At 36.0% G+C, this 26102-nt stretch overlaps 1 protein-coding gene across 1 annotated transcript in view; it reads right to left on the bottom strand.

Moving 5' to 3' along the window:
- Positions 1–215: 215 nt before the first annotated feature.
- LOC127419267 (neurotensin receptor type 1-like) overlaps positions 216–26102 on the bottom strand; it is a 51938-nt gene continuing 26051 nt past the window's right edge. The window contains exons 3-4 of the mRNA XM_051660539.1: positions 10606–10690; positions 216–465 (exon numbers count right to left, since the gene is read on the bottom strand). Coding sequence (XP_051516499.1) covers positions 216–465; positions 10606–10690 — 335 coding nt within the window. The remainder of the gene's footprint in view (positions 466–10605; positions 10691–26102) is intronic.

Raw genomic sequence — 26102 nt, 5'->3', positions numbered from 1 at the left:
CTGTTTCTGCACACTGTTCATTCTTATTTTGTGGTACCAAAATGCTACAATTTCACCCACTGTAGGTGTCTCGAGTGTATTCTGCAACACTCAAAATCTTAGTAGCATTCAGTAGAATGACCATCATACTTACAGTCATAATAACTCAATCTGAACACAATTTTCACTTCAGTGGTCTCTCTTTTTTGAATGAAGGAAATGGATATTGGCAGTGGTCAGTAAATGGTCTCCTTGATGACATTGGTGGAGAAGGTCTGGTTGCTGCAGATGCTGACTGAGTGTCTTGTGAGAACGCGCTTCTGTTTCTTATGGCGGCACGGCAGGAAGAAGTAGCGAAGCGTGGCAAAAAATATTTGCCGGTAGTTGGCGGAGACAAGATTGTAGAGGATGGGGTTTATGGCTGAGCTGACATAGAAGAGCACGTTTGTGACCATGTAGAAGTAGTGGTAGAAATCGAAGAGAGTGCTGTGGAAGAGAAAGAAATATATTGAGAGGGAGAAATTAATACACCTATGCTTGTTGAGGTTTAGTTATTGTTTTGTGGCATTATTAAAGAGATAGTACACCCAAAAAAGAAAATTCTGCAATCATTTAACCTTATTCACAGGGTTCATTACTTACTTTCTTCCATGGAACCCAAAATGAGATGTTAGGCAGAATGTTCACCACAGTCACCATTCACTTTCATTGTATGGGAGAAAGATGCAATTAAAGTGAATGGTACCTTATTTTGTGTTCCAAAGGAAGAACGACATCACAACGATTTGGAACAGTATGAAGGTAACTAATTAAATGATTTTCAATTGAACTATCCCATTAAATGTACTATAAGCAATTTTTTGGAATATAACACATTTTTTGTCCTGAATACCTGACAGATATCACTGAAATACTGTAGTTGTTCTAAGAAATCATATCTGATATTCAGGGGGCTGGAGTGCACTTTTATTTAGCCAATCAGAAACACTTTCTATCAGTGAATAATTAACCTCCGTGAAGTTGGCACCCCATATAATTAAATCATTACCAAATCTATACCATTCGTGATCGATTTGTGCTGATTTGTGCCACAAAAATGAACGTTTGTGCTGGTTCGGTGTTTAAGATATTAATCATTATTTTATTTGGCTGTGTGACGTCACTTTCCACCCGATGTGGTCCAAATCACTCCAAACTGGTGCCGTTCGTTTTTGCTCAATTTGTGCCGGTTTATGCCATTAAAAGAAACACTGTAACTATTTCCCTTTCTTAGATATAGTAAGAAATTTATCTACAGCAATAGCGAAAAAATAAATAAATAAATAAATAAAAAATAGCTTCAGAAAAAGTGACTTTAGCTGAAAGGTGAGTAGTTTGCACCCCTGGTTTAAATATAAGACCAAATCTGATATTTCCTGAAAGAGAAAGAGAGATGTGTTTGAGTTTGATGGGGTGAAAGATGAATCTTTGCCAAAAATGAATGCTTCTACGATACCAAACATGGCACAAACCAGAAGCAAGCACAAACGATGGAGACAGGTGAGAGTGATTGACATGCCTGTGCGATTTATTGGCTCCCAAAAGCTGTCTTGTTAAATACAAAGAAAGGACCGGTTTGGAGCGATTTGGACCACATGGGTTGGAAAGTGATGTCACACAGCCAAAAAAAATGATGTCTATTATCTCAAACACCGAACCAGCACAAATGTTCATTTTTGCGGCACAAACGAATGGTATACATTTGGTAATGATTTAATTACATGGGGTGCCAACTTCATAGAGGTGAATAATTGTGCGTGTATGCTGACTCCTGACGTGCTGACATGTTTTAGGTTACAAGGAAAACAAGGTTTTGGACAGAGGGTGTGTGGCTGAAGTTAGCAAAATGTATGAAATCACTTTCAGTGCCTTTAAGTATTTAAAAGCATTATTCAGTTGCAGCTATTTTGATATGAATCAGAATCTTTCACTGTCATGAATAAAAAAATGTGTCACCAAATCTGCATATAAAGTTTACACATGGATTACATATGATTACTACACTTCATTTCAAACTATTTGTATATCCTGCTCTGTTAAAGAAAACACACACACACACACACACACACACACACACACATTTGCAAAATAAATTATAGAAAGCTTGAAATTACAATTGTTTTGAAAATGTTTACTCTTATTCTTCTGTTTATGCTCTAATTCAATTTTCAGAATTTTGCAGTTCATTTGTTTCTTGATGTTCATTTTCTTGATATTATTATGCATTTACTTTGAGTTATTACATTTTTATGTTTGAAATAAATTATTGGTAGTAAAATGCTTATTCTGTGTCTTCTCTTTGTAACACCATGGTTTGATGACAAGCATAATGACAAACTACAAGAAACTGACAGTTCAAATCAATTATAAAATGCTAAACTTTGACAAATAATAGTTTGATAATGTCTAAATATATATCCAAATGCATATCTTGTGATAAAATATAAAATTAGGCAGCAATCTGCCTCCAATTTATGTCACATTCTCATATTTTCTTCATGTTTCAACTTATAGGAGTGTTGGTTCTGATATTATTATTATTATTATTATTATTTTCAATTAGCTTATTTGTTTATGCAAATTAATGGTAAAATGTAGAATGTAAATAAGATCAAAATAGCATAAAATCCCAAAAGAAATGCATAATTTTACTTATATTGTTCTTACTTCAGGGAAGAAAAAATGGTTCATTATCATTATCATCATCATCATCATCCAAAAAAAAGGGGGGGTTACACATCTAAAACTTCAGGTCAAAAATGACTGCGAATACCAATGGGAGGTGCCATTTTTGAAGACCATAGGAGGGTTTATACATTGTAGAAGTACTCTCTTGGTTCTGCTTTTCAATTTAGCTGATTTTAATGTAAAATAATTGTAAAAACAAACATATTTTAAATTTTTGTTTATGTTAGATTAAATATTATTTGGGGTTAAATATGACCAGGAAATTTTCTTGAGTTTTGTGAGAATCACCCCTTTCTCTCAATTTCCACACACCTTCTGAAATCTAAATACATCTATAAAAAACTGTGTGTGTGTGTGTTTATGGTGAGGGGCTGCTGTTTACAACCAAACACTGACTAATCTATCTGTTTAACATTCAAAGCACACTGGAATCTATACTATTAAAACTGACAATTTTGACAATGCAGTTTTCTGTCTGGCTTTATAAAAAATAAAAAAAAAGTTTTAGTTCAGTTTGTTGGGTTGCAAGAGAGAGAAACTGTTTCAAAAAGAAAGAGAATGAGGGTAAATGAAGGGGATTTTGCACAGTGACTGGAATGCAGGAAAAAGATTAACCTGAAATGCTTAAAATGATGGCTGCGTTTGACCAGCCCCAGTGCAATCTCATGAACCATACTGTATTTGTTGGGTTCATGTCTCTTCATCACATGCTAAAAAGAAAACTGACTACACTAAGCAAACGTAATCTTTATAATTCATTTTCCCTGTGATCTTTGATCACATCAGGATTTAGATATCAGACATATTCACAGAACCACTATAAACCTGTCTATCTCCATCAGCTCAGCAGGGACATTGCCTGGTGACTCATATCTCAAATTCACCTGACTCTAAACGTATATCTTGAATCTATTACATCAGACATCTTATCTCAGCAGTGAAAATTATCTGGACCCACAGTTTCTACTTCTGCCTCCATCTTTACTGGGTCTCAGATGTCTCCATCAAAAAGGAGGTACTGGACGCCATGTTGTATGTAGCCTCATGTGGTTGGACTTTACTATCAGCATAAAGTTTGGTCTACATTCCAGCTTACTCTGGTCAAGAACCAGCCACTTAGTCTGGTAGGGGCCATGTAACTGATATGTAAAATGACCAATTATTATTATTTATTAATTTTGTTTTACTTGACATTTAAAAACACATAAATCTGAAATCCTAGCGGAATGTACAGATGTGCATAAGAAAATAAATTTTACTTGCTATTTGAAAACTCTTGTCTATCTTCCCAATATTCGATGCAAAGAACAAAAAAATTTTGGAGCTTGACATCTGAGAAAGCTCTTGCCATTTTTGTGTGGAATATGCATCAGATGGTCTGTTGGCAGTCAGTGGGCTTGCCAACTGAGTTATACTAGTAGCAGATTGTATGGATGCAGTAACATCTGCCCACTCATCTGCAAAGACTAAGCGCCATCTATTTCTCCAAAATCCAGCAGTGTAGGGAAAGGAGAAAGACAGAAGGAAAACATCAGATGCTACCCATCTGCTTAGGAGTCAAATGGACTCAACCATCAGCAGAATGAGTTTGGCTCTGATGACTAATAACAGTCACTTAAAGTAAATGTTGCACGGCCCTGTAGCTCTCCAAATGCACAGTTTGTGCTGAAAGTCATAGCTCACCCCAAAATGACAATTCTGTCATCTTTATTCACCGTCAAGTCATTCCAAACCTGAACGGTGATCATGGCTGTCCCTAGTCCCCATCCACTTTCATGGGGAGAAAAGAGCAGCTTGGACATTCTGCTAAACATCTCCTTTTGTGTTCCATGCAAGAAACAAAGTCATATGAGTTTGGAATGATATGTAGCTGAGTAAACGATGACACAACTTTCATTTTTGGGCAAACTAGCCTTTTAATTTTCACTGAAATGAATGTAGAAAGATTTAAAATGTGATTTAACATGTTAATTTACTGAGATTACTTATATGAAAAAAATGTGTAAAAACAAATTCAAGCAATTAATCAGGACCCCGAACTTAAATTCTGTAATAAGGAATGTTCCTTCCATGTGACCAGAGCAAGCTTGATGTATCACCTTGATGTAGGAGGAAGTCTATCCCTCACAGCCTTGTTGTCATTCCTATTAAAATCAAAGATTAGGGGGGCCTGGGTAGCTCAGTGGTAAAGACGCTGGCTACCACCCCTGGAGTTCGCTAGTTTGACTCCAGCCGGGTCTCCTAAGCAACCAAATTGGCCCGGATGCTAGGGAGGGTAGAGTCACACGGGGTAACCTCCTCGTGATCGCTATAATGTGGTTCGCTCTCGGTGGGGCGCGTGATGAGTTGTGCGTGGATGCCACGGTGGATGCCGTGAAATTTCCACGGTAACGCGCTCAACAAGCCATGTGATAAAATGCATGTCTCAGACAAGGAGGCAGCTGAGATTCATCCTCCACCACCCGGATTGAGGCGAGTCACTACGCCACCACAAGGACTTAGAGCACATTTGGAATTGGGCATTCCAAATTGGGATAAAAAAAAAAAAAAAAAAAATAAAATTAAAAAATCAAAGATTGCACTAGCGTGAATAAGGTCTATGGAGGACAACAGAATGCAGGGAATTTGAAATGCGTTTTTCAAATTTTCAAACTGCATTTAACTTGACACCATGTTTTAAAAAAGCATAGCACACATAGGCGTGGGAACAAGTTTTTGGCAAGGGATGCTGCAGTTTAGGCGGACGATATACACAACATGTATGCACAAAAAAGGCATCAGAGAACCATGTGTCTCCCTGGGGATCATGTCCAGCACCATACACACACACACACACACACACAAAACGCAATGGAATGTTTTCACCAGCAATTAAGTCATTCAATAAGCCAGCCGATGCATTAGTTACATTCTACCTTCCGGTATCATAATCGGCCATAGTGAAAGTGTCAAGTATTGCATCAAACTATTCTTCTTTCATAATTAAAATGATTGATCACATATTATTTAGTAAAAGTATAAAAATGATCTCAGTAATAAGCTCCAATAAGTTTAAATACATACGATATGAAGCTTGCAGAACGGCCGATCACCAAGTCCCATTGTGTGCAAAATGTTTCAATTACATTTACATCCAGCGATTGTACATGGATTATTAAGCGAGTAATAGAACAACACAAGGGATTCATTTTAAACACAAATAAACACCAGAAGAATTAGGGAAACAGTCCATTGCTCAGCTGAGGTTTTAGCGCTATCCTGCAGGGTGACGAAACAAGAGAACACTAGAGCTCTAACCTGTAGCATTTTTTTTTGTTTGTTTTTTGTGGAAATGATTATAATTTCAAAGGATGAGCTTACACATGAATAAAGCACAATATTTTTCTGGAGAAAAAAACTTAAGATTGAGGATTGATTAATTTGTTTTTATTCATATAAATATTATACTATAATATTTATTATTAAACAACAGTAATGATACAATAGTACAATTTAATTATATAAAGTTAGAATAAAAAGTTCACTAGTGTCCATCACAAGGGCTCTCTTCAGTTCGGCATAGCCCACAAGCAAGACAAATCTCTCCGAAACGGGACACAATTTTTATTAACATAAACAACAGAAAATTATATATACTGCATATATACAACTAAATATATGGAATCTCGTTGACACTGTTTCCAGTCTTGCTAACTAGGTGCTTCAGCACCCTCAGCACTCCCCTTCCCGCGCCTTTGAGCATTTATGACTAGAGACACTGAAAATTAGTAAGACAAGACGCAACCAAAGTGAGACATTGCATAGGCTTCATTCACACTGCAGATGAATGTGGCCCAGATCTGTTTTTTCACTTAAATCTGAATTTTTATTAGGTTGTTCACATGACATTTAAAATGTAGCCCATTTTAGACACTGGTCTAAACAGCCGACACTCCTAAACTGACCCGCATGCGTGTAGCACTCCTTGAGCATGCATATAACAAACTCCGGCACGTTCATCATTGTAGAATGAATAAGGAATTAAATTATAATAAAAAAATTTAATTATCAGTTTTTAACACAGATAGGACACATGCCTGTCTAACAATATGTCTGTGAGTGATGGAGAAAGACCATCGATGGATAAAGTATTTTTATGTAGTCATTTGCCTTCGTATGGTGGAACTTAAATAATCATCGAAAGACAGCAGGAAAAATGGCATTACATGTATGTAAGGTAAGAACAGTTATCTTTATTTATTTCATATTTTCATTGATTGGCTTGCATTCGTATTTTTATCCAGTTTGAGAAATATAGAAACTGTGTTTTCTGAGCGAGTGACTCAAGCAAAGAGCGGCGTTATAAAAATCTACATCTGTATCTTTTCATACGCATATTTAACGTGCAATCCAAACGAATCGCTGAACCCAACTGTTGAAGCCTATACTTTTATTTTCTTTCTGTAAAAAGAAACTGAATGCGTTAACTAGACAGATATGACTCGCACTTAAAAGTTTTAAAATATAACAGGTGTATATATGCTGGAAATCAAGCATGTAAATGACGAATGTTGAGGTAGATTAATGTAAAAATCACATTAAATATGACCTGGCTGTTCACACCGAAGACACATTGAAAAAATCATATACGTATCCGATTTATTTCCACATATGAAAGAGGCCCAGATCGGATTTGAAAATGTCAGATTCAAAGCGCTTTTGGCTGTTCACACCATCATCCAATTAACAGATCTGTGTCACATATGAGTGAAAAAAATCATATATATATAAGGCTTGGGATCGATGCCTTTTTCATCGATTATCAGACAATGTTCCAGACAGTTATTGGCATTCTTTTAGCATGACTTTTTTTTTTATTGAATTACAGTAATGAGAATCATGATTAAAAGTAATGAGAAAAACCATACCACACATATTACAGTCATGACAATTGTGGGGTAAAATGTGCTTAACTGATCTTGAAAATAATGTAACAATGCAAAAAAACCTAGGGGTCCTAACAGTAGACTACATTTTATTTTTGCAATATTTGATTCCTCTCTTTCTATTGATTTGGGGGTAAAAAGTGAACTGGACATTTCTTGTTAAGTTTCACACAGATCTAGCATCACATCAGACTGTATTAATAGGAGTGAGAGGATATTATACAGTGACAAGAAAGATACCGCAACTGTTCAGTCTGTCACCTGGACATGCAGACTGGGGCCTGTTAAGGTGAATGGAGTTTCTATTAGCAGTATTCAGGCTAAATGATAGTCTGATTCCTTCAGACATCACCAACCTCAGTCTGGAGCCATCTAAGCAGGGAGCCTTTTGTTATAAATTAAAAGACCTTGCCTTTATTTAATAAAACTGCTTGTAAAACTGTCACATTGGTATTACGAGGCTTGCATTCATCCTTATCTTCTTCATTTGCATTTTGACAGTTGATTTATTTGATGTCTACATACTCCTGTACTATTTTCAATACTTTGCTAGCATATCATCCTCTTCATCAAACCCCTAATGCTGCCTCCCATTTCACTGGTGCTGTTTGTCTTTCATTCTCCTTTTCCTCTCTCACATTCACTCCCCCATCCTTTGATCCCTTGCACTTTACTAAAACATCAAATGTACAGTGTGCCTAAGCTCACTGCACACAGTAAAGGACTTCCACAAAGGTGTAGTAGATTCTTGCAATCGATACAGCTGCTCAAATGTACAGATACAGCTCACTTCTATCATTAAACACGCCCTTGATTATTAGTGGTGCATGCAAGACAAGCATCAATATTACTATTGCTTATGCTTAGAGTTAGGTATTCGAACAACCCCCTAAACCTAAGTATTAAATATTGCTGCATAACCTGAATCATCTGTTTGATAATTCAAACAAATTTCTTGTTGAAGACACGTGTCATGGGCTATTACTTTTCTAACCAACCTTTCACCTGTCAGATGATAACAGATGAAAAAGTCCCCTAATAACACTGAAAGGGGGACCTGAGCCATAGGGACCAGAATATTATAGGGACTAGGGGGTGGGCTCTTTTGACTTGGGCCAGAAAGTAACAACCTGACAACCAGTCTAGCAACCATCTAGCAATGCCTAAGCAATCACCCAGAACACTCTAGCATCTAAATAGCAACACGCAATCCACTCTAAACACCTTGGCATTATGGCAGTGGGCAGTATTGAATGGGCTAGCACCACTCACATTCCTATTAGAAAATGTACAAATCTAGTGTTTTTACTGTTATCCATGCAGACTCCCAAAATGTCTGCATTTTGTGCAAGGGTTCAAATTTCAAATCTCCTTGGTGCCATTTCTGGATGTTCGACTTGCATTGAGATGATCTGTACATTGAATTTGACCATAAAAATGTCTCATCACTCATCAGCATTCGGTTGAGGAAAGTTCATGCAAGCTAAGCATAAATGCAGCATAAATCTATGTACAGTCAGCCAGTGATAAAAATAAGATGTATTTCTCCACATTCCAGGCTGACCTGTCCAGATTAGATTCCAATGTGCATGTAGTGTTATTTTTTTTTTTGTTGTTGTTATAAATGATAAGTTACGCATTGCCACAGATTTATTGATCTGCTCCTCAATCATAGAAGAAAACTCCAAGAAATCACTACCACCATGTGCAGTATGATTCATGAGCATTGCTGTTCGTGGGTGCGGGGGACTTCTGAACAATGTCTGCCCGGAAAAAAAAACTGATTTGTGGAGCTATAGTGTGCAGCAAGCTAGCTACAGGCTATAACTTAGTCATCTTTAGCTACTATGTATGTGATTTATAAGAATCTCTTTGACTTCAGGAAATGTTACTCTGAAAAACAGAAGAATTTAATATTAATTTGAGGCAAGGGCTTTTTATCCAAAGAGACAAGGGAAGCAGTGCATCTTTTAGAATTAGCTTAATATTATGAAAAATGAGACCAAATAATGTGTAAAGCATTCATTTTTCTAAAGTCCAACAGCGATACCAGCATTTCAGAGGGAGGCATTGTCTCTTTTGCTTCCCTTGATCTCATTGCGTTCTCTTTGAGGTCCAAAAGTATGGCGTGAATGTTAGGGGGTAACAGCGAAACACTGTATAAGTGCAAAGTCACATGACAGAGACAGTGCCTCCAAATCACTGTGATTGGCTGATGACCCTCTCAATGCAATACTGCCCACCTATAATGCTTGCAACCAGTCCAAAATCAACCTAAATGGGTCAAACTTGGGTAAATGGCTAGACTAATTACAGAGTAAACAACTCACACACTTAGACCTCACATTACCACATTCTGTTACGTCCAAATCAAAATTAACTTGAAATTACTTGAAATTTGTAATGATCTGTGAGTGAGCTAATTTGTAGCAAGTTAAATTGAGCTTAGAGACCATCATTATACCTACTGTGTTAAACGAAGATTTGAAACTAATGGTCTGAGAAGGTGACTATTAATAATAAGTCAAAGTTAGCAGAAATAAAAGATAAAAAAAAAGCTTTTAACATTATTATTGTAGTTATAATTTATGAAGCAATGTGTCTTGGTTTTAATAAATGTTGATATAAATATGATATAATTATTACAGTAGGCCTCTTGGTTGCTTGTTTATAGTGCAAGGTAAATGCGTTCCATAAGCCTTTAACCTGAAAACTGTGTAAACATCAAATAGAAATGGAACATGAATTTATTTTGGATTAAACACAAAAACAAAAAACACCAGACTTTGCCTCCTCAATTCAGAAGTCAACCACACGCCTTTGCAGTTGTATGTTATGTGCTCAGCCATTAGCCGTTTGTGTATGTTCTCCAGTGAGAGAAGGTGAATAGATGATTTGAGAGAATGTTTCAGATGTGGAATTTATTTTATATGATTGTGTTGTGATTTCTGATTGTGTTTGATGTGACACTCACTGTGTCCATTCGGTGACGTAACAGAACATTAGTCTTCGGGCATGGTATGGCAACCAGCACACCACAAAAGCAATGACCACAGCACCTGCAGTGAATAAAATCAAAAGAAAGCAATAGGTAAGATATGGTCACAGTGAGCAACATTTTCACTCTTGTGTGATAATGTATCTAAATGAACAAGTTTTCAAGGGCCCTGCGGTTGGCTTCAGCCTTTAAAAGGGGGAAAACATATGACTCATAATTTGTTTCCTCAATGAAACAGATTTGCATCCGGCAATGTTACAGTGCATCAGCCATTTATTTATCTCTGATCTCGGTCTCACTCCTTTTTATCTGTCCCCTTTCAGTTTATCCGATACTCCATGTTTGATCTGAGTTAAACTGGGATTAGCTCACTAATCTCTGTTGTTCTCTCTGAATGAGACTCTTGACTGGAGGCACAAGGTTATTGATCAATCATACAGGGCAGCGTAGGCCACTGACAGCACAGATTTGCCTCTTGTTTCTCAATGTCCTCCACCCACTTCAAGCCAACTCATAATGACTTTAAAAACTAATGTAAACAGAGTATGAAAAGCTAGTATTGACTAGTCTTCCATATTGCTTTGTTCAGAAATGTTCAGAACATTTAGTAATAATTTAGTGGTTAAAATAGTTTGTAATGAAATGAAAAGCACCAAGAAAGACATAATAAAACAAGTCATTTTTTTATCAACTTGTTGACCTAATTTTTAAAGGTATAGTTCACCCAAAAATGAAAATTCTCTCATCATTTACTCACCCTCATGCCGTCCCAAATGTGTATGACTTTCTTCTGCTTAACACAAAGATAGAAGAATATTTCAGTTCTGTAGGTCTTCACAATGCAAGTGAATGGTGACCAAATGTCACGACCCTGTCAGGACAACCATTCCTTTTCTGTTTGTTTTGCTGTGTATTGGTCCATGTGTCTGTGTTTCCCTTCCCCTCATGTGCTTTCAGGTGCCAAGTGAAGGAAACTAACAGTGCCTCATTGACTACGCTTGTTCACGCTAGATGATCAGTGGCAACTGTTTCCTATTACCTTCCCCTTACTTAAGTTCCCTCATGTTCACTGTTAGTTTTTCCTATCAATCTCCACTTCCACATTCTTCTCATTTTTGCCAATCCAAAGTCTTTGTGCATATTGCCACTTACTGGACAGGGATGAGAATTTATAGTAAAAAAGATTTCTCACCCACACCTATTATATAGCTTTTGAAGATATAGATTTAACCACTGGAGTCATATGGATTACTTTTATGCTGCCTTTGTGCATTTTAGAGCTTCTGGTCACCATTTAGTTGCATTATATTGACCTACAGAGCTGAGATATTCTTCTAAACATCTAGGTTTCAGACTATCTGGGATGACGTGAGGGTGAGAAAATGAGAGAATTTCATTTTTGGGTTAACTATACCTTTAAGCAGAGGCTGTGTTATGGTTCACTGTTGTTTCGCCTTATGTTCTGCCCCTGTCATCTGTTCCCCCAGACTACACTTCCCATAATTCCCTGCCCTCATCACTGCCAGCTGTTCCCTATTGTTCTCACCTGTGTTTCATTTCCTCATTTGCACCTGTGTATATAATGCCCTGATTTCTACCCAGACTTTGTTGAGTTGCTCTGTAACAATTCAAAAGGAAGTCACAAGAGCAGGATCTAGGTGCAGCTAAAGAAGTTTAATAAAGAAATAAAGTAAAAGTACAAAAAGAACATGGAAAACTCAGAAACAAGGCTGAACTAAGAACTAGGAAATAAAACAAACAAAGGCAACATCCACAATGGGAACTGGTACATAAGAACAGGAGAGAAAAACACAACTCACAAAGACTGGGTAGAAATCAGGGCATTATATACACAGGGGTAAATGAGGAAATGAAACACAGGTGAGAACAATAGGGAACAGCTGGCAGTGATGAGGGCAGGGAATTATGGGAAGTGTAGTCCGGGGGAAACAGATGACTGGGCAAAACATAAGGTGAAACAACAGTGAATCATGACAGGCTGATATTTATTCAAACAAGGAGTTTTGCTTCAGTTTAGTTCAATGGCATTGAAAATAATAAATACTTCCATCCAGTCATATAAAATTGTTGGGCTTTCAGCAAGACACCATTTGTTTTTTTGTTTTTGTTTTTTACCAATAAATAGTTATTTACCAGAAATGTGGAAAATATCAGTTTTGTAGACTGGTAATTTCAAATATAATTCTATATAATTGAATTATTAATTCCTGCCAATTTATCACAAACAAAGCCATTCATTACAACCAAACAGGTCAGCTTGTTTAGACAACAGTGATGTACATAATGCTCCTTCTATTGTTTCGCTCAGAGCCAGGAGCAAAAAAAACTAAAAACCATAGTTAATTTCTTTCTGCATCAAACTAGTTACCTATTTGTCACACAGATGGTGATTAAAATGTCTGCATATATGTCTGTGTGGTTTTGCCTATGAAAGTGAGAGAATTATAAAGCTGTTCCTCTTTCCTTTGAAATGTCAGCAGAAATGCTGACTCATATAACTGCAGCTTAAGATTTTGTGAATGAATAATATTTATGACAATCCTTTTTTGATCTGCTTTTCTTGAATGATTAATTCAAGCCCAAGGCTCTTCTAGTAACCCAAAATGAATAAATTCCCTACATGAGGCTAGAAGCAATTAAAAGATAAAAACACAAGAGAAGGAAGCTAAAGACCGATAAATATTGGTCCCAGTTAACCAGCTTTAGTTTCTTTTGAAAACGGCAGTACTCCCTCAGTTATCAGAGGTTTGTGCCATCAGCAATCACTTTAGCTGTTTTCTTTCTTTTTATCATTATCAACATGAGTAGATGATATGTAATGCTTTTGGAAAGCTGACATGTCCTGCGGTGTGACATTTGACTAAACCCATTCACACCAAAAAGCAGTGCAAATACTCGCTATTAGCACATCCAAGCACTGATGACAGTCAATTTTACTCCGAGACAGTAAGTGGTGCAACGCACTTTTCAACAGGTCTGTCCTCTGCCTTTTACAGATGAGAAGTTCACTCTGAAAGGGCCTTATTGTGCATTCCAGACAACTCTGAACTCAGAATTTCCCCACCTCCTACTTGAAAATAATGATTGGAATGGTGCTCGAAGTCTGATATCTGGCTCGTAATGTCAAAGGAGCATCATTTCCAAGATGGCAGCGACAACGAGCATAATGCAGAGCTAGGTTTTGAGATACTTATTTTTTTTAAAGTGTTTTCACTGCACCAAATGAATAAACATATATATATATATTGTGTTCATGACTTTTCAGTTTTTTGTTGTTGTTGTTGCCATAATTGGCATAAGAACACAGATGTCACAGTCCTGGCTGAACAGTCCTTTCTGTTTGTCTTGTCATGTGTTGGTGCGTGTTTCTCCCTCTCCTTGTGTTTGCAGGTGCCACGTGGAGAACGCCAGCTCCATTGCAGGGACAACTGCTCCACCCAGCTGATCATCAGCAGCACCTGCTCCCTATTACCCTTCCCTACTTAAGCTCCCCTCTCAGTCCTGTGCCAGATTGTTTTGTGTGTTTTCCCAGTTGATTAGTTCCTTTTTCTCATGCTGTTACTTCGGTTGGTTTTCTGTTGAATTGTTTTTGAGTGTTTTGTTCTGTTTTTTTCTCCCTTATGAGATTTGATTTTATATTATAATAAAGCCCATATTCTTGCCTCTGCATTTGGGTCCTCCCTTCTCATTTTGTGCCAATGGAATCTTCTTGTTGAGTCATGGTGCCATCTTGTTGCGTGTACTGTACATGTGACCATGAGGTGTGATTGACTAGAATACACTGAGGTCGGAAGTGGGAAATTTTAACTTGGGTATTCTAAACTTCTAAAATGGCAGCTGGCAGCAGGAAGTTCCTGCCATTTTTGTAAAATAGTATGAAGAACCTGCTGCTGGCAGCCGCCAGTCATTAGCATCCAAACAAAGACAGCAGCCAATAGCTAAACTTCCAGAGTAACGAATGACATTTGTTTCCAGTGTTAGCGGTTGAGTTCATTTTATAAAATAATCACAACATATTTCTTTAATCAGATGTATAAAGACTCGACTTAATATTGTTAGCATTGTCATTATTATTACAAGTCTTGTTTTCTGAATTAGATCATTTGAAATTACAGCTGCACTACACAATGTGAAATTGAACTTATTGCGCAATAAAATATTCTAAAGTTAAATAAATGTCTATGGACAACAAAATGCTGTCATCCTTCATTTAGACAGCAAGTATAGTAGGCTATTCCTATTTTGCATGATAAACAACATAACTAGAATTACAAAGTATTTCTGCCCAATATGTTATGGTCTGAGATAGACATGCAGTGGTGATGAAAGGCAAATATCAAGAAAATATTTCTGGTAACAAAAAAATGTTTTTGATTTAGGTTTAGTTCACTGTACAATTAAGCTTAATTTTACTACCCCAGAAAGCTGTAGTATTTTGTCAGTTTTAAGTAATTACCAACAGGGATGTAATTCACCTATTATTTTTTTTCAAGGGGCCACCTCAATCCAACCGACCCCCTCCAACCTTTTTTGCCCCCTCTTTTTGCATGCACTCACTATACACGACATGAGAGGTGGTGCAAAAGGCGGCAGCACAAACGCAACAAATGCTTCAGCTCAATAGAGTGTGAAAACATGTAGCCTATCTTTGAATGAGGCAATCATGTGAATATTGTATTTCGTGTTCAGTGTAAGAAATAGCTAATAAAACTAAGAAAATTAACTAAATAAAATATTTTGCATTTCTCTAACAGTGCGTTATTTCTCTAACATATTTTCTCTAACCACAAATATGGTTTTAAATGTCTTAAATATGGCCACACAATGCACTACATAGCCATTTTTTTAACAAACAAGGCACCAAAACATTATGACAAACATCTTAACTAAGCTGAGCAATCAACAACATAATGGTAAAGGAGGAAAAAAAAAGAGAGAAAAAGAGTAAACAAACAAACAAACAAACAAACAAAAAAACATTATTTTTGTAAACCAAAGTTTGGTCGTTCCACGGCTTTCTGATGAATGCCACAAAATTATTTATTTATTTTTCTTAATACATCTCATTGAACTATAAAAATAAAATGTACTTCATTTAAAAAATACTGAAAACAGGTTGGGTCTTCATAAATGTAGCTTTGTGTATAAACAAATTTGCCAGTATAATAATGCTATTTATAACATACTCTTTGTCTTTGTTTCCATGATACTGGGATTATCATGGGAAACAAAGCCAGTATTTACTATATGTAGTGAATAGAGAGTGATCGATCAGACTGTTCTTAAGGGAACTGATTTAAGGCTAAATGCCAGCTGATTAAAGTCATGTCTGAAAAGCTAAAATATTCTTAGCTTGCGCAGTGTGTGCTAAGCAGTCATCAAACAAAGCGCTGCTGCTTCTATCCATTTGGCGCCCGCCACCTTTCTCCCATTGAAAATACGGAGCATGCGGCTACTGAGGAACCTTGTAAAATCTCCTTGCATTACTTAAAGTTTTTAAAAATGACTAGAAAGGAGATTGACCCTGAAATAAGATAATGAGCCACTGCTTTCTTTAAAGATTAAGAAAAGAGAAATAATATATGTTAGACAATTAAAAATAAACCTGATAGACTGTTCCACAGAAATCAGACATAGTTGGCAAACGTTAACTGCACTGAAGTTGATGCAATTAATTAGTTTTTATTACCATAACACTGCGCTTTCCCTTTGTACTGGAACTCCACCATGAGCGCAATCTCCGAAGCAGCACTGGACGTCACGTATAGCAGAACATATACTCCATTGGATTTGGACTGACAAAATTTAGACATGTGAATAAAGATTTCTCCCACAGAAATTTGTTTGTACATGAATAATCATTTATTTAATTATCGAAGGTACAAATACGTTTAAAAAAATTCAAATAATCCATTCAAAATCCTCTTGGCTCAAAAATCTGAGGAGGCATGTGCCCCCACAGTCTGAATGAGGATGACGATGATTTTATAAAAGGAAATAAGTGAAGTAAAACAAAAAGGGCAATTCAGAAGAAGGTTTAATTTTAAAACACATTCAGTTAATACCTTTTTGCTAGCAAATAGATCATTAGCACTTTTATTATGAAGGAGGAAGAAACTACTTCCCCTCCAGCACGTAAGTGAATGGCTGCTGTCAACGACAAGCCCCTCCTATTTCCGGTTATTATGACAGGTACATTCAGTGCCGAATTTTCTCTGAACCCTTACTGCTTCCTCTGGAACATGGTATTACAACTAAAACTATGTTAAACAGCATATTACTAATTCTTTAATAATTATTATTTGTGCAGCTCATATGACCTCACATTATTTGACAGATCACATACAATATTTGTACTTTCAAAAATTAATGTGTCACACTGCAAGACAACTTACTATGAAGGCAAAAAAGCAAAGAGATGGTGACCAGTTACAGAACACAAGATACACACCCTAATTATTATTATTATTATGATTATTTTGAATAATTTTTTAACCTAAAGTATTTGTGTTAAAAATACTTGGACAAATTATGCATCATATACTGTACATGTTGTTCTGTAAAGTAAGTTTCAGTTTACAGTAGTAAATTGGCAGCCTGCTCAAGGCATTTTGGTAGTAAAGGTGCACGTAGTAATTTCTTGTTTATGTTGCAACTGTCTTGGACATACTGACACCTAACAGCATAGTTGAAGCAACACTCAAAGGGTAATGTCATTGTAGACATTTGTAAAAGATTGTAGAAATAGTCATGATTACTGCAATAAAGCCAGTAGTATTCAATTGATCATAGTCCTGACCTACTCCATGTAAAATGAAATACAAGCTTTTATTATTATTATTATTATTAAATATTTTGGGTGTTAAACTCTTTCAATGAGGGAATAATACTGAGAGCACCTTTAACTTTTTTTCACTTTAGTTAATTCAATTCTTTCAGTGCCACTTTAAATTACCTGTTTTATCTTCTTATCTCTAATGGAGCCTTAAACCAGTAAGCCACACTGAATCTGAATGTGAATGTATCAGGGTAAGATTGCTCCACAGCCATGGTTGAAATTTTCTGAAATTAAATCAAGAATTCGCTTTTGTCTTATTAGCTTTTTTTGTGTGTTCAGTCAGCCTTTATTTATTGTCAAATCCTGCCTGAAAACTCTGTTCCCTCACTAGCATTGGTTTTATAAAGAAATATAAATACAGATCAGTGACAGAGACTACAGGAGAGGATTGTGCCTATGGAGCAACAGATCAACAAAACACTGACTGGTTCAGACAGCGCTGTCAACATCACAAATGGGTGCCGTGTACAGCATACAAACCTAAACACATACAAACACACATTTATTGGATTTTAAGGTGCTGGGTGAAACAAATAATAAGCTTGTCCATTTCATCTCTATTCATTTTAAATTCAACAGATGCATAAACACATTTTGATATGAATAAAATCCTTGTTTGGTACTCTGCTTTGATAAGGCCTAATTAGTTCTATTATTTTGGTGGTAAATATGGTATTTATGCACTGCTTTTCAATATTATTTCCAATAAATTTTGCCCCCTCTCCAGTTTCATTCATTGGGTTTACTCTCATTTAGCAAGGGGCCGTTTACACGACAACGTTTTCAACTAAAAACGGCATTTTGGGGCCTGAAAACGCAATCTTTTGAAAACGGTTTTCAAAGTGCCAGTTTTTGAAAACGATGCCGTTATCTTCTCCGTGTAAACATACAAAAACGCGAATTTGTCAAAACTACAATGGCGGACTACAGGACTGTGTTTGTGCTGCTCAAGATTGAGTTTATTGATGCTTCACCAGCAAAGTGTAGATTTACTGCATCACTACTATCGACCAGCGATCGCCATCTTCATTGTTTGAAATTCACCGCTTTATGGAAGAATGCTTACGTGCGCAGGCGCGTAGTGTTTCTTTACAAAGTGACATCGCCAACTACTGGCCTGGCATGCATAATACAGCCTATTTAGTCATTTTCACGGATCCGTGTGAACGGAGATCGTTTTGACAACATTGTCGTCTGTATGCGAAACTTTTCAAAAACACAAAGGAAAAACGTTTCAGTTTTGAGTACATCGTTGTCGTGTAAACGTACCCTAAGGCTCATTATACAACTAAATGTAACTTTACTTAATTTATGGTGCTTGTATAAAGCATTTTTGCGAGAGAAACAGCAAGGAATATTCAAAGTGGGGTGTGTAATCTTGCTGTGAAACAATTATTAACATCTGAAAGAGAGCAGAGATGAGGTTGCCTTTTTCCATGTCCAATCTCTCTGATTACTTCCTCTTCTCAGTTGAGAGTGACACTTCCTGTCATAGTCCCTGCACAGGGTTAAGACAAGCACCTAATTAAATCACAAACCAATGAAAAGAGATCTCCTTCCCTGTCTCTCTCTCTCTACCACCCTCTTAATACCACAGACCTCTTGCCCATCCATCCATCCATCCATCCATCCATCCATCAGTTGATGTAGAACCAAGTGAAGGTGACATTAGATAAATTGAGAAGAATGGATAAAAGCACTGCCAACACTCTCTGACCCTGTGTGAAACCTCTGGGCAAAAAGAAATTGTCCTCTGCAGATTTACCTTAATTACATTAATTATGTATGTAAACATGCTTAATTAGTGATTTGCTGGCTCTTAAATTAATCTCAACTAGGGCTGTCACGATTATGAAATTTGGCTGACGATTAATTGTCAAACAAATAATTGCGATTATGACGATTAATTTTCTGTTTTAGGGCTATGACAATTAATTGTCTGTTTTAGGGCTTTCATGATTAATTGTCATATTAACTGTCATATTTCATATTTAACTAAAAAAGATATAAATCAGATAATAACACAGGGATACAGTTGTGCTCAAAAGTTGGCAGAAATTGTGAAATTTTGGCATTGATTTTGTCTTTTATTTATGGATAGTGATCATATGAAGCCATTTATCATCACATAGTTCTTTGGCTCCTTTTTGGCCCTGATCAAAAGTTTACATACCCTTGAATGTTTGGCCTTGTTACAGACACACAAGGTGACACACACAGGTTTAAATGGCAATTAAAGGTTAATTTCCCACACCTGTGGCTTTTTAAATTGCAGTTAGTGCCTGTGTATAAATAGTCAATGAGTTTGTTGGCTCTCACGTGGATGCACTGAGCAGGCTAGACACTGAGCCATGGGGAGCAGAAAATAACTGTCAAAAGACCTGCGTAACAAGACAATGGAACTTTATAAAAATGAAAAGATATAAAAAGATATCCAAAGCCTTGAAAATGCCAGTCAGTACTGTTCAATCACTTATTAAGAAGTGGACAATTCGGGGATCTCTTGATACCAAGCCAAGGTCAGGTAGACCTAGAAAGATTTCAGCCACAACTGCCAGAAGAATTGTTCGGGATACAAAGGAAAACCCACAGATAACCTCAGGAGAAATACAGGCTGCATCTGGAAAAAGATGGTGTGGTTGTTTCAAGGAGCACAATATGACGATACTTAAACAAAAATTAGCCGTATGGTCGAGTTGCCAGAAAGAAGCCTTTACTGCGACAATGCCACAAATGACAACACCTTGACATGCCTCATAGCTTCTGGCACACTGTAATTTGGAGTGATGAGACCAAAATAGAGCTTTATGGTCACAACCATAAATGCTATGTTTGGAGAGGGGTCAACAAGGCCTATAGTGAAAAGAATAGCATCCCCACTGTGAAGCATGGTGGTGGTTCACTGATGTTTTGGGGGTGTGTGAGCTCTAAAGGCACGGGGAATCTTGTGAAAATTGTATGGCAAGATGAATGCTGCATGTTATCAGAAAATACTGGCAAACAATTTGCATTCTTCTGCACGAAAGCTGCACATGGGATGCTCTTGGACTTTCCAGCACGACAATGACCCTAAGCACAAGGCCAAGTTGACCCTCCAGTGGTTACAGCAGAAAAAGGTGAAGGTTCTGGAGTGGCCATCACAGTCTCCTGACCTTAACATCATCGAGCCACTCTGGGGAGATCTTAAACCTGCGGTTCATGCAAGATGACCAAAGACTTTGCATGACCTGGAGGTATTTTGCCAAGACGAATGGGCAGCTATACCACCTGCAGGAATTTGGGGCCTCATAGACAACTATTACAAAAGACTGTACGCTGTCATTGATGCTAAAGGGGGCAATACACAGTATTAAGAACTAAGGGTACGTAGACGTTTGAACAGGGGTCATTTCATTTTTTTCTTTGTTGCCATGTTTTGTTTTATGATTGTGCCATTCTGTTATAACTTACAGTTGAATATAATTCCCATAAGAAATAAAAGAAATGTGTTTTGCCTGCTCACTCATGTTTTCTTTAAAAATGGTACATACATTACCAATTCTCCAAGGGTATGCAAACTTTTCAGCACAGCTGTATATGATTTCCTTTTAAGCCTTTAAAAACTTATGAATGATATGAAAAATAATGTTTTAAATATCAAAATATTTCTAAATACTTAAAATATGTCTCTCGTTTTGGTCAACTTTGGTTTTGGTTAGTTTTACATTTAAGCTGTTTTTTGGAACTCCTGTATTTTATATTATAGGCTATATATGTTTTATAAAAAATAAAATATATATTTGTTTTTATATTTATATTAAATTTTGCAATAGTAAAATATTGCTGTCCTAATTACTTCATGTTCACATATTATTTTAATGGTCTTTGATTAAACCAACGAGCCCTCATTTCTCATGATGCAAAACCTTGAGATTTTGTTTCATTATTTGATCACTCCACAGAAACAGAGTGTGTCTCCTCCAATGTGTCATTAACACTGCTTATATCAATCAGAATACATTTTGCCACTACATTTGCCACTACATGATCGTTTAAAGTAAAGCCTTAGCGCTTTGCTTTCACTATCAAAGTTTATATTTGTTTGTTTATATATTCAAGGGACTTTGGTGTGACCCTTTGCTGACGGCACATGCATCAGAGCGCTTCAGACGCTCTTCCAGACAGGTGCTGCTGGTTGACATCTGCGGTGCAGCTCAGTAACGCTCGGAGATCAACTGAATGACACACAAACGTGCCGTTGAGGAAATTTAGCATATATATTTGCTTAAAATTCCCTTATTTGGGCATTAAATGTGATTGGAATTTGAAGTGCACAATAATCGCGGTTATCTCAAATAACCACGATTAGATCAAATAACCGTGATCAGACGATTATTTAATAATCGCGACAGGCCTAACCTTAACTAGGGATCACCTTCCCCTGTGAGTGGGAGTGCTGTCACACTGACAGATGGTGTGTTTTGGGGGCAAATGACTAGGTTCTTAACTTCATAGCAAACTTTGCAGGGTCTCACAGACACTGCAGGATCGGGAACGGTGAAGATTGTGAAAAAAATAGGCTTTGTAACAGTTTAAACTTGAGCATATAGTGGCCCCAAAAAGTATTTAGGCACTTAAATGCTTGAACTGCATTAGATATTAAAATATTAAACTAAATTTAGCTAAAATACAAAATAAAACAACATATATGTGATGAATTAATGCAATGCAATTCGTTCTTTTTTTTTAATTCACATGAAGCAATCTCTTTAAAGATGCATCTTAAATAAATAGTAACATCAATGAACAGTAGGTTTTAAATAAATGATTGTCTCCCCATGGTGCTGTAAACTGGTGTGAGAGCAGTCTACCATCTTACACCGGTACACTCACCTTTTTAATGGAGGTTGCAGTCAACTGGCAAAACAATCTAGCTCTGGAGACCCTCCCTAGAGTCTTCACTACACTGTAAGACATCGGATACTTCATGTCACTGCCTGAATCTTGGATTTAGGATGGACCCCACCGAACCTCACCGAAATGACCTGCCAGTTGAATTGCGATGCACCTCTTTAATCTCTGCCTCCATCACCTTTGTCTATTGATGGACTACACTCTTGAAATGGAATACATAGACTATCATTTAATTGCCAACAAAAGCCTTTATCAGCCAACTAACAAAGGACAATGCATATATGTGAACTTCTGCAGTTAATCCAGGATGGACTTCAAAGACATTAGTCATTAATTTTACAGTTCATTTTTTATTTTTTATTTTTTTTTAAACACTGGACCTTAACGCTTAATTTACACATTTTAAACCATGACTTGCACTGCACACAAATAACTAATATTGGCATCATATTCATGCTGTTTAGCCAGAGGGAAACTGGCCCCCACAGTAAGCCTGGTTTCTCCTAGGGGTTGCTCAAAGGGGTTCTAAATACAATTATTATTTAATTATTTAATTATTACATTTTTATACACAATTTACAATAATATTTAATCAAACTACACAATGATCACTTTAAGACTTTATAGATATTACTAATGTTGGCCGATATTAGCCTTTCACCGATATATCGGTATCGGCGTATATGTTTACCGATATGTGCAGATATGAAAACTTTTTTCAGAACATATAATGCAGAAAACAATGCTTTAGAATTGGTGTCATTACGTAGTTTGTCCAGCAGAGCACGCTCCTACTCCATTGTTTACAGAGCTGACTCTGAGCTGACAGTGGCTCTGCAGACAGGGCAGAGTTACCGTCTTCACGGTAAGTTGCTTACTAGTTTGTGAAATACATACTGGAAAGTTAATAAACAATGACCCCATCATTTTCCCTTTTCAATATAACTAATATAACGTTAACCCTGTCCCTGACAACCATGTCACTCATGTCTGTTTGCTGTTAGCCAGCTATAGTTTGTCAGTGGAGTCAGATTGAAAGGTAAACATCAGAGCATCTTTTTGCAGCTCAGCAGACAACGGTGCGGTGGTGGATTGTGTCTGTTGAGTGTTGATTTCACGCTACGCTGTTACCTAGTTGGTGAGACACAATGCTGGTCCATCTTTTACTCTCTGTGACAACAAGCTTATAGCTAACTAGCTAACCACGTTGCTACTTTCATTGCTTGTCAGCTGTATTCACCAAACTGTTTTGTTCAGGATTCACAGTTTGGTACCCCCTTTAACTGAACAATTCCAGTCATTACATTTATAAAATGTTATATTTTAAAAGTCTGGTTTTCCACCGCTGAATGTTTCCCCTGAACTTATATAGCAGAATAAGGTGTTACACCACTGCCACTGTTTATCTCTTGTCTCAGCAGGTGTAAATGCTTCTTGTTTTACAACCTGCCAATAATTGACTGGCAGTATTAATATAGTCAGCATTTGACTGGTACTAAACAGTACTGATGTTTATTTAGCTATTTATTTTATTTTTATTTATGCTTTATTTTAATGGTCAGCATTTGACTGATACTAAACAGTACTGATGTTTATTTAGCTATTTATTTTATTTTATTTATACTTTATTTTAATGGTCAGCATTTGACTAATACTAAACAGTACTGATGTTTATTTAGCTATTTATTGTATTTTTATTTATTCTTTATTTTAATGGTCAGCATTTGACTGATACTAAACAGTACTGATGTTTATTTAGCTATTTATTTTATTTTATTTATACTTTATTTTAATGGTCAGCATTTGACTAATACTAAACCTACAGTACTGATGTTTATTTAGCTATTTATTTTATTTTTTATTTATTCTTTATTTTAATGGTCAGCATTTGACTGATACTAAACAGTACTGATATTTATTTAGCTATTTATTTTATTGTTATTTATTCTTTATTTTAATGGTCAGCATTTGACTGATACTAAACAGTACTGATGTTTATTTAGCTATTTATTTTATTTTATTTATACTTTATTTTAATGGTCAGCAATTGACATACTAAACATACAGTACTGATGTTTATTTAGCTATTTATTTTATTTTTTATTTATTCTTTATTTTAATGGTCAGCATTTGACTGATACTAAACAGTACTGATGTTTATTTAGCTATTTATTTTATTTTTATTTATTCTTTATTTTAATGGTCAGCAACTGACTGATACTGAACAGTACTGATGTTTATTTAGCTATTTATTTATTTATTTGAATTTATTCTTTATTTAAATGGTCAGCAACTGACTGATACTGAACATACAGTACTGATGTTTTTTAAGATATTTATTGTATTTTTATTTATTCTTTTCAATAATTATAAATAGTAATTATTAAATAATTAAAATAAAAAGAATTTATTCATTTCTAGAATCTGTTGACAATGTATAATAATAATGTCAAATATTCTTTGATAAAAATATTTGTTTAAGAAAGCAACCTTCTGAGTACTTTGCATAGTCATATTGGTGCAAAATTGGTGAACAATCCACATAGAAAAGGTCTGTTTACATTCCAGCTCAAAAATGAACTATATTGGCCACCATACCGGTAATCGGTGAATTTTCCCCCTCTAAAATCGGTATCGGTCTCAAAAATCCCATATCGACCGGGTTCTACATATTACAGTTTAATTTTTTTTGTTAATGCATGATTTCCTGTAAAGCTGCTTTGAAACGATGTGTGTTGTGAAAAGTGCTATACAAATAAAAATGACTTGACTACACCATTAATGTAAAAAATACATGATCTTCCTGCTATCAGTCCAGTGTAACTTAAATGGCTTCATAAATGAGAGTTAAACAGCTATGGCACCACATATTTTTAGCTCCTGTCTCTCAAAGCGTTCCCTTATTAGTGGGTTTGAAGATGTCTACAGCACAAAACATTTTCTACATGTAAACAACAGGACAGAACATCAACATAGATTCTGAGAAAACACTCTGGGTAGTAAACTCCATTTACATTGAACTGATTATGCAGTGCTCTAAGCTTTCATTTACCTGTAAAATGAAGGGGGGAAAAAATGTGGATTTTTCAGAGAAAAGTTGATAATACAGGGAAAACAGAACTTTCTTAAAAGCAATAACATTACAAAGTGATCTTTTACTTAGTATACGTGGGTATTCGTATATAAATTCTGATACTAGAACACATACAATTTCTTACGTTTGAATTTACACTGAATTTACACAAGGTATTGACAGCATCAACTTTTGAGATATACAATACAAATCTTTATGAATCCTTAGAGGTTCCAAATATTTAATTTGTGGAAATAAATGGAATTCATGGATTAATTAAATATGTTTAACTCCATCACACTTATTTAATGCAGTTAATGCATTTAGTTCTGTGCGTAAGTTCTAAAGACTGGTCAGAACCATTGTAACCTTTGTATGTGAGCACACACACAAACACACATCTCTGTAAATGAGTGAAACATGTTACACTGTAACACTGGCGTTTCACTAATATTTAATACTTGTTGAGCTTTGATGATACAGCCATACGAGTGCAAATGACTTTATTTGTATTAGTCCCATCTGGATATCATTTATAAATATATTTCTCAGACAAACTTTCTTCATCATTTATATCTCAAAGTTGTACATAATGTAAAATAGGTTTACATTTTAGATGCTGCGGTAACACTTTACAGTAAAGTTCCC

This window comes from Myxocyprinus asiaticus, chromosome 28 (genome assembly GCF_019703515.2).
Source record: "Myxocyprinus asiaticus isolate MX2 ecotype Aquarium Trade chromosome 28, UBuf_Myxa_2, whole genome shotgun sequence".
NCBI classification, from domain to species: Eukaryota; Metazoa; Chordata; class Actinopteri; order Cypriniformes; family Catostomidae; genus Myxocyprinus; species Myxocyprinus asiaticus.
This window is presented reverse-complemented; position numbering and strand designations above follow the sequence as displayed.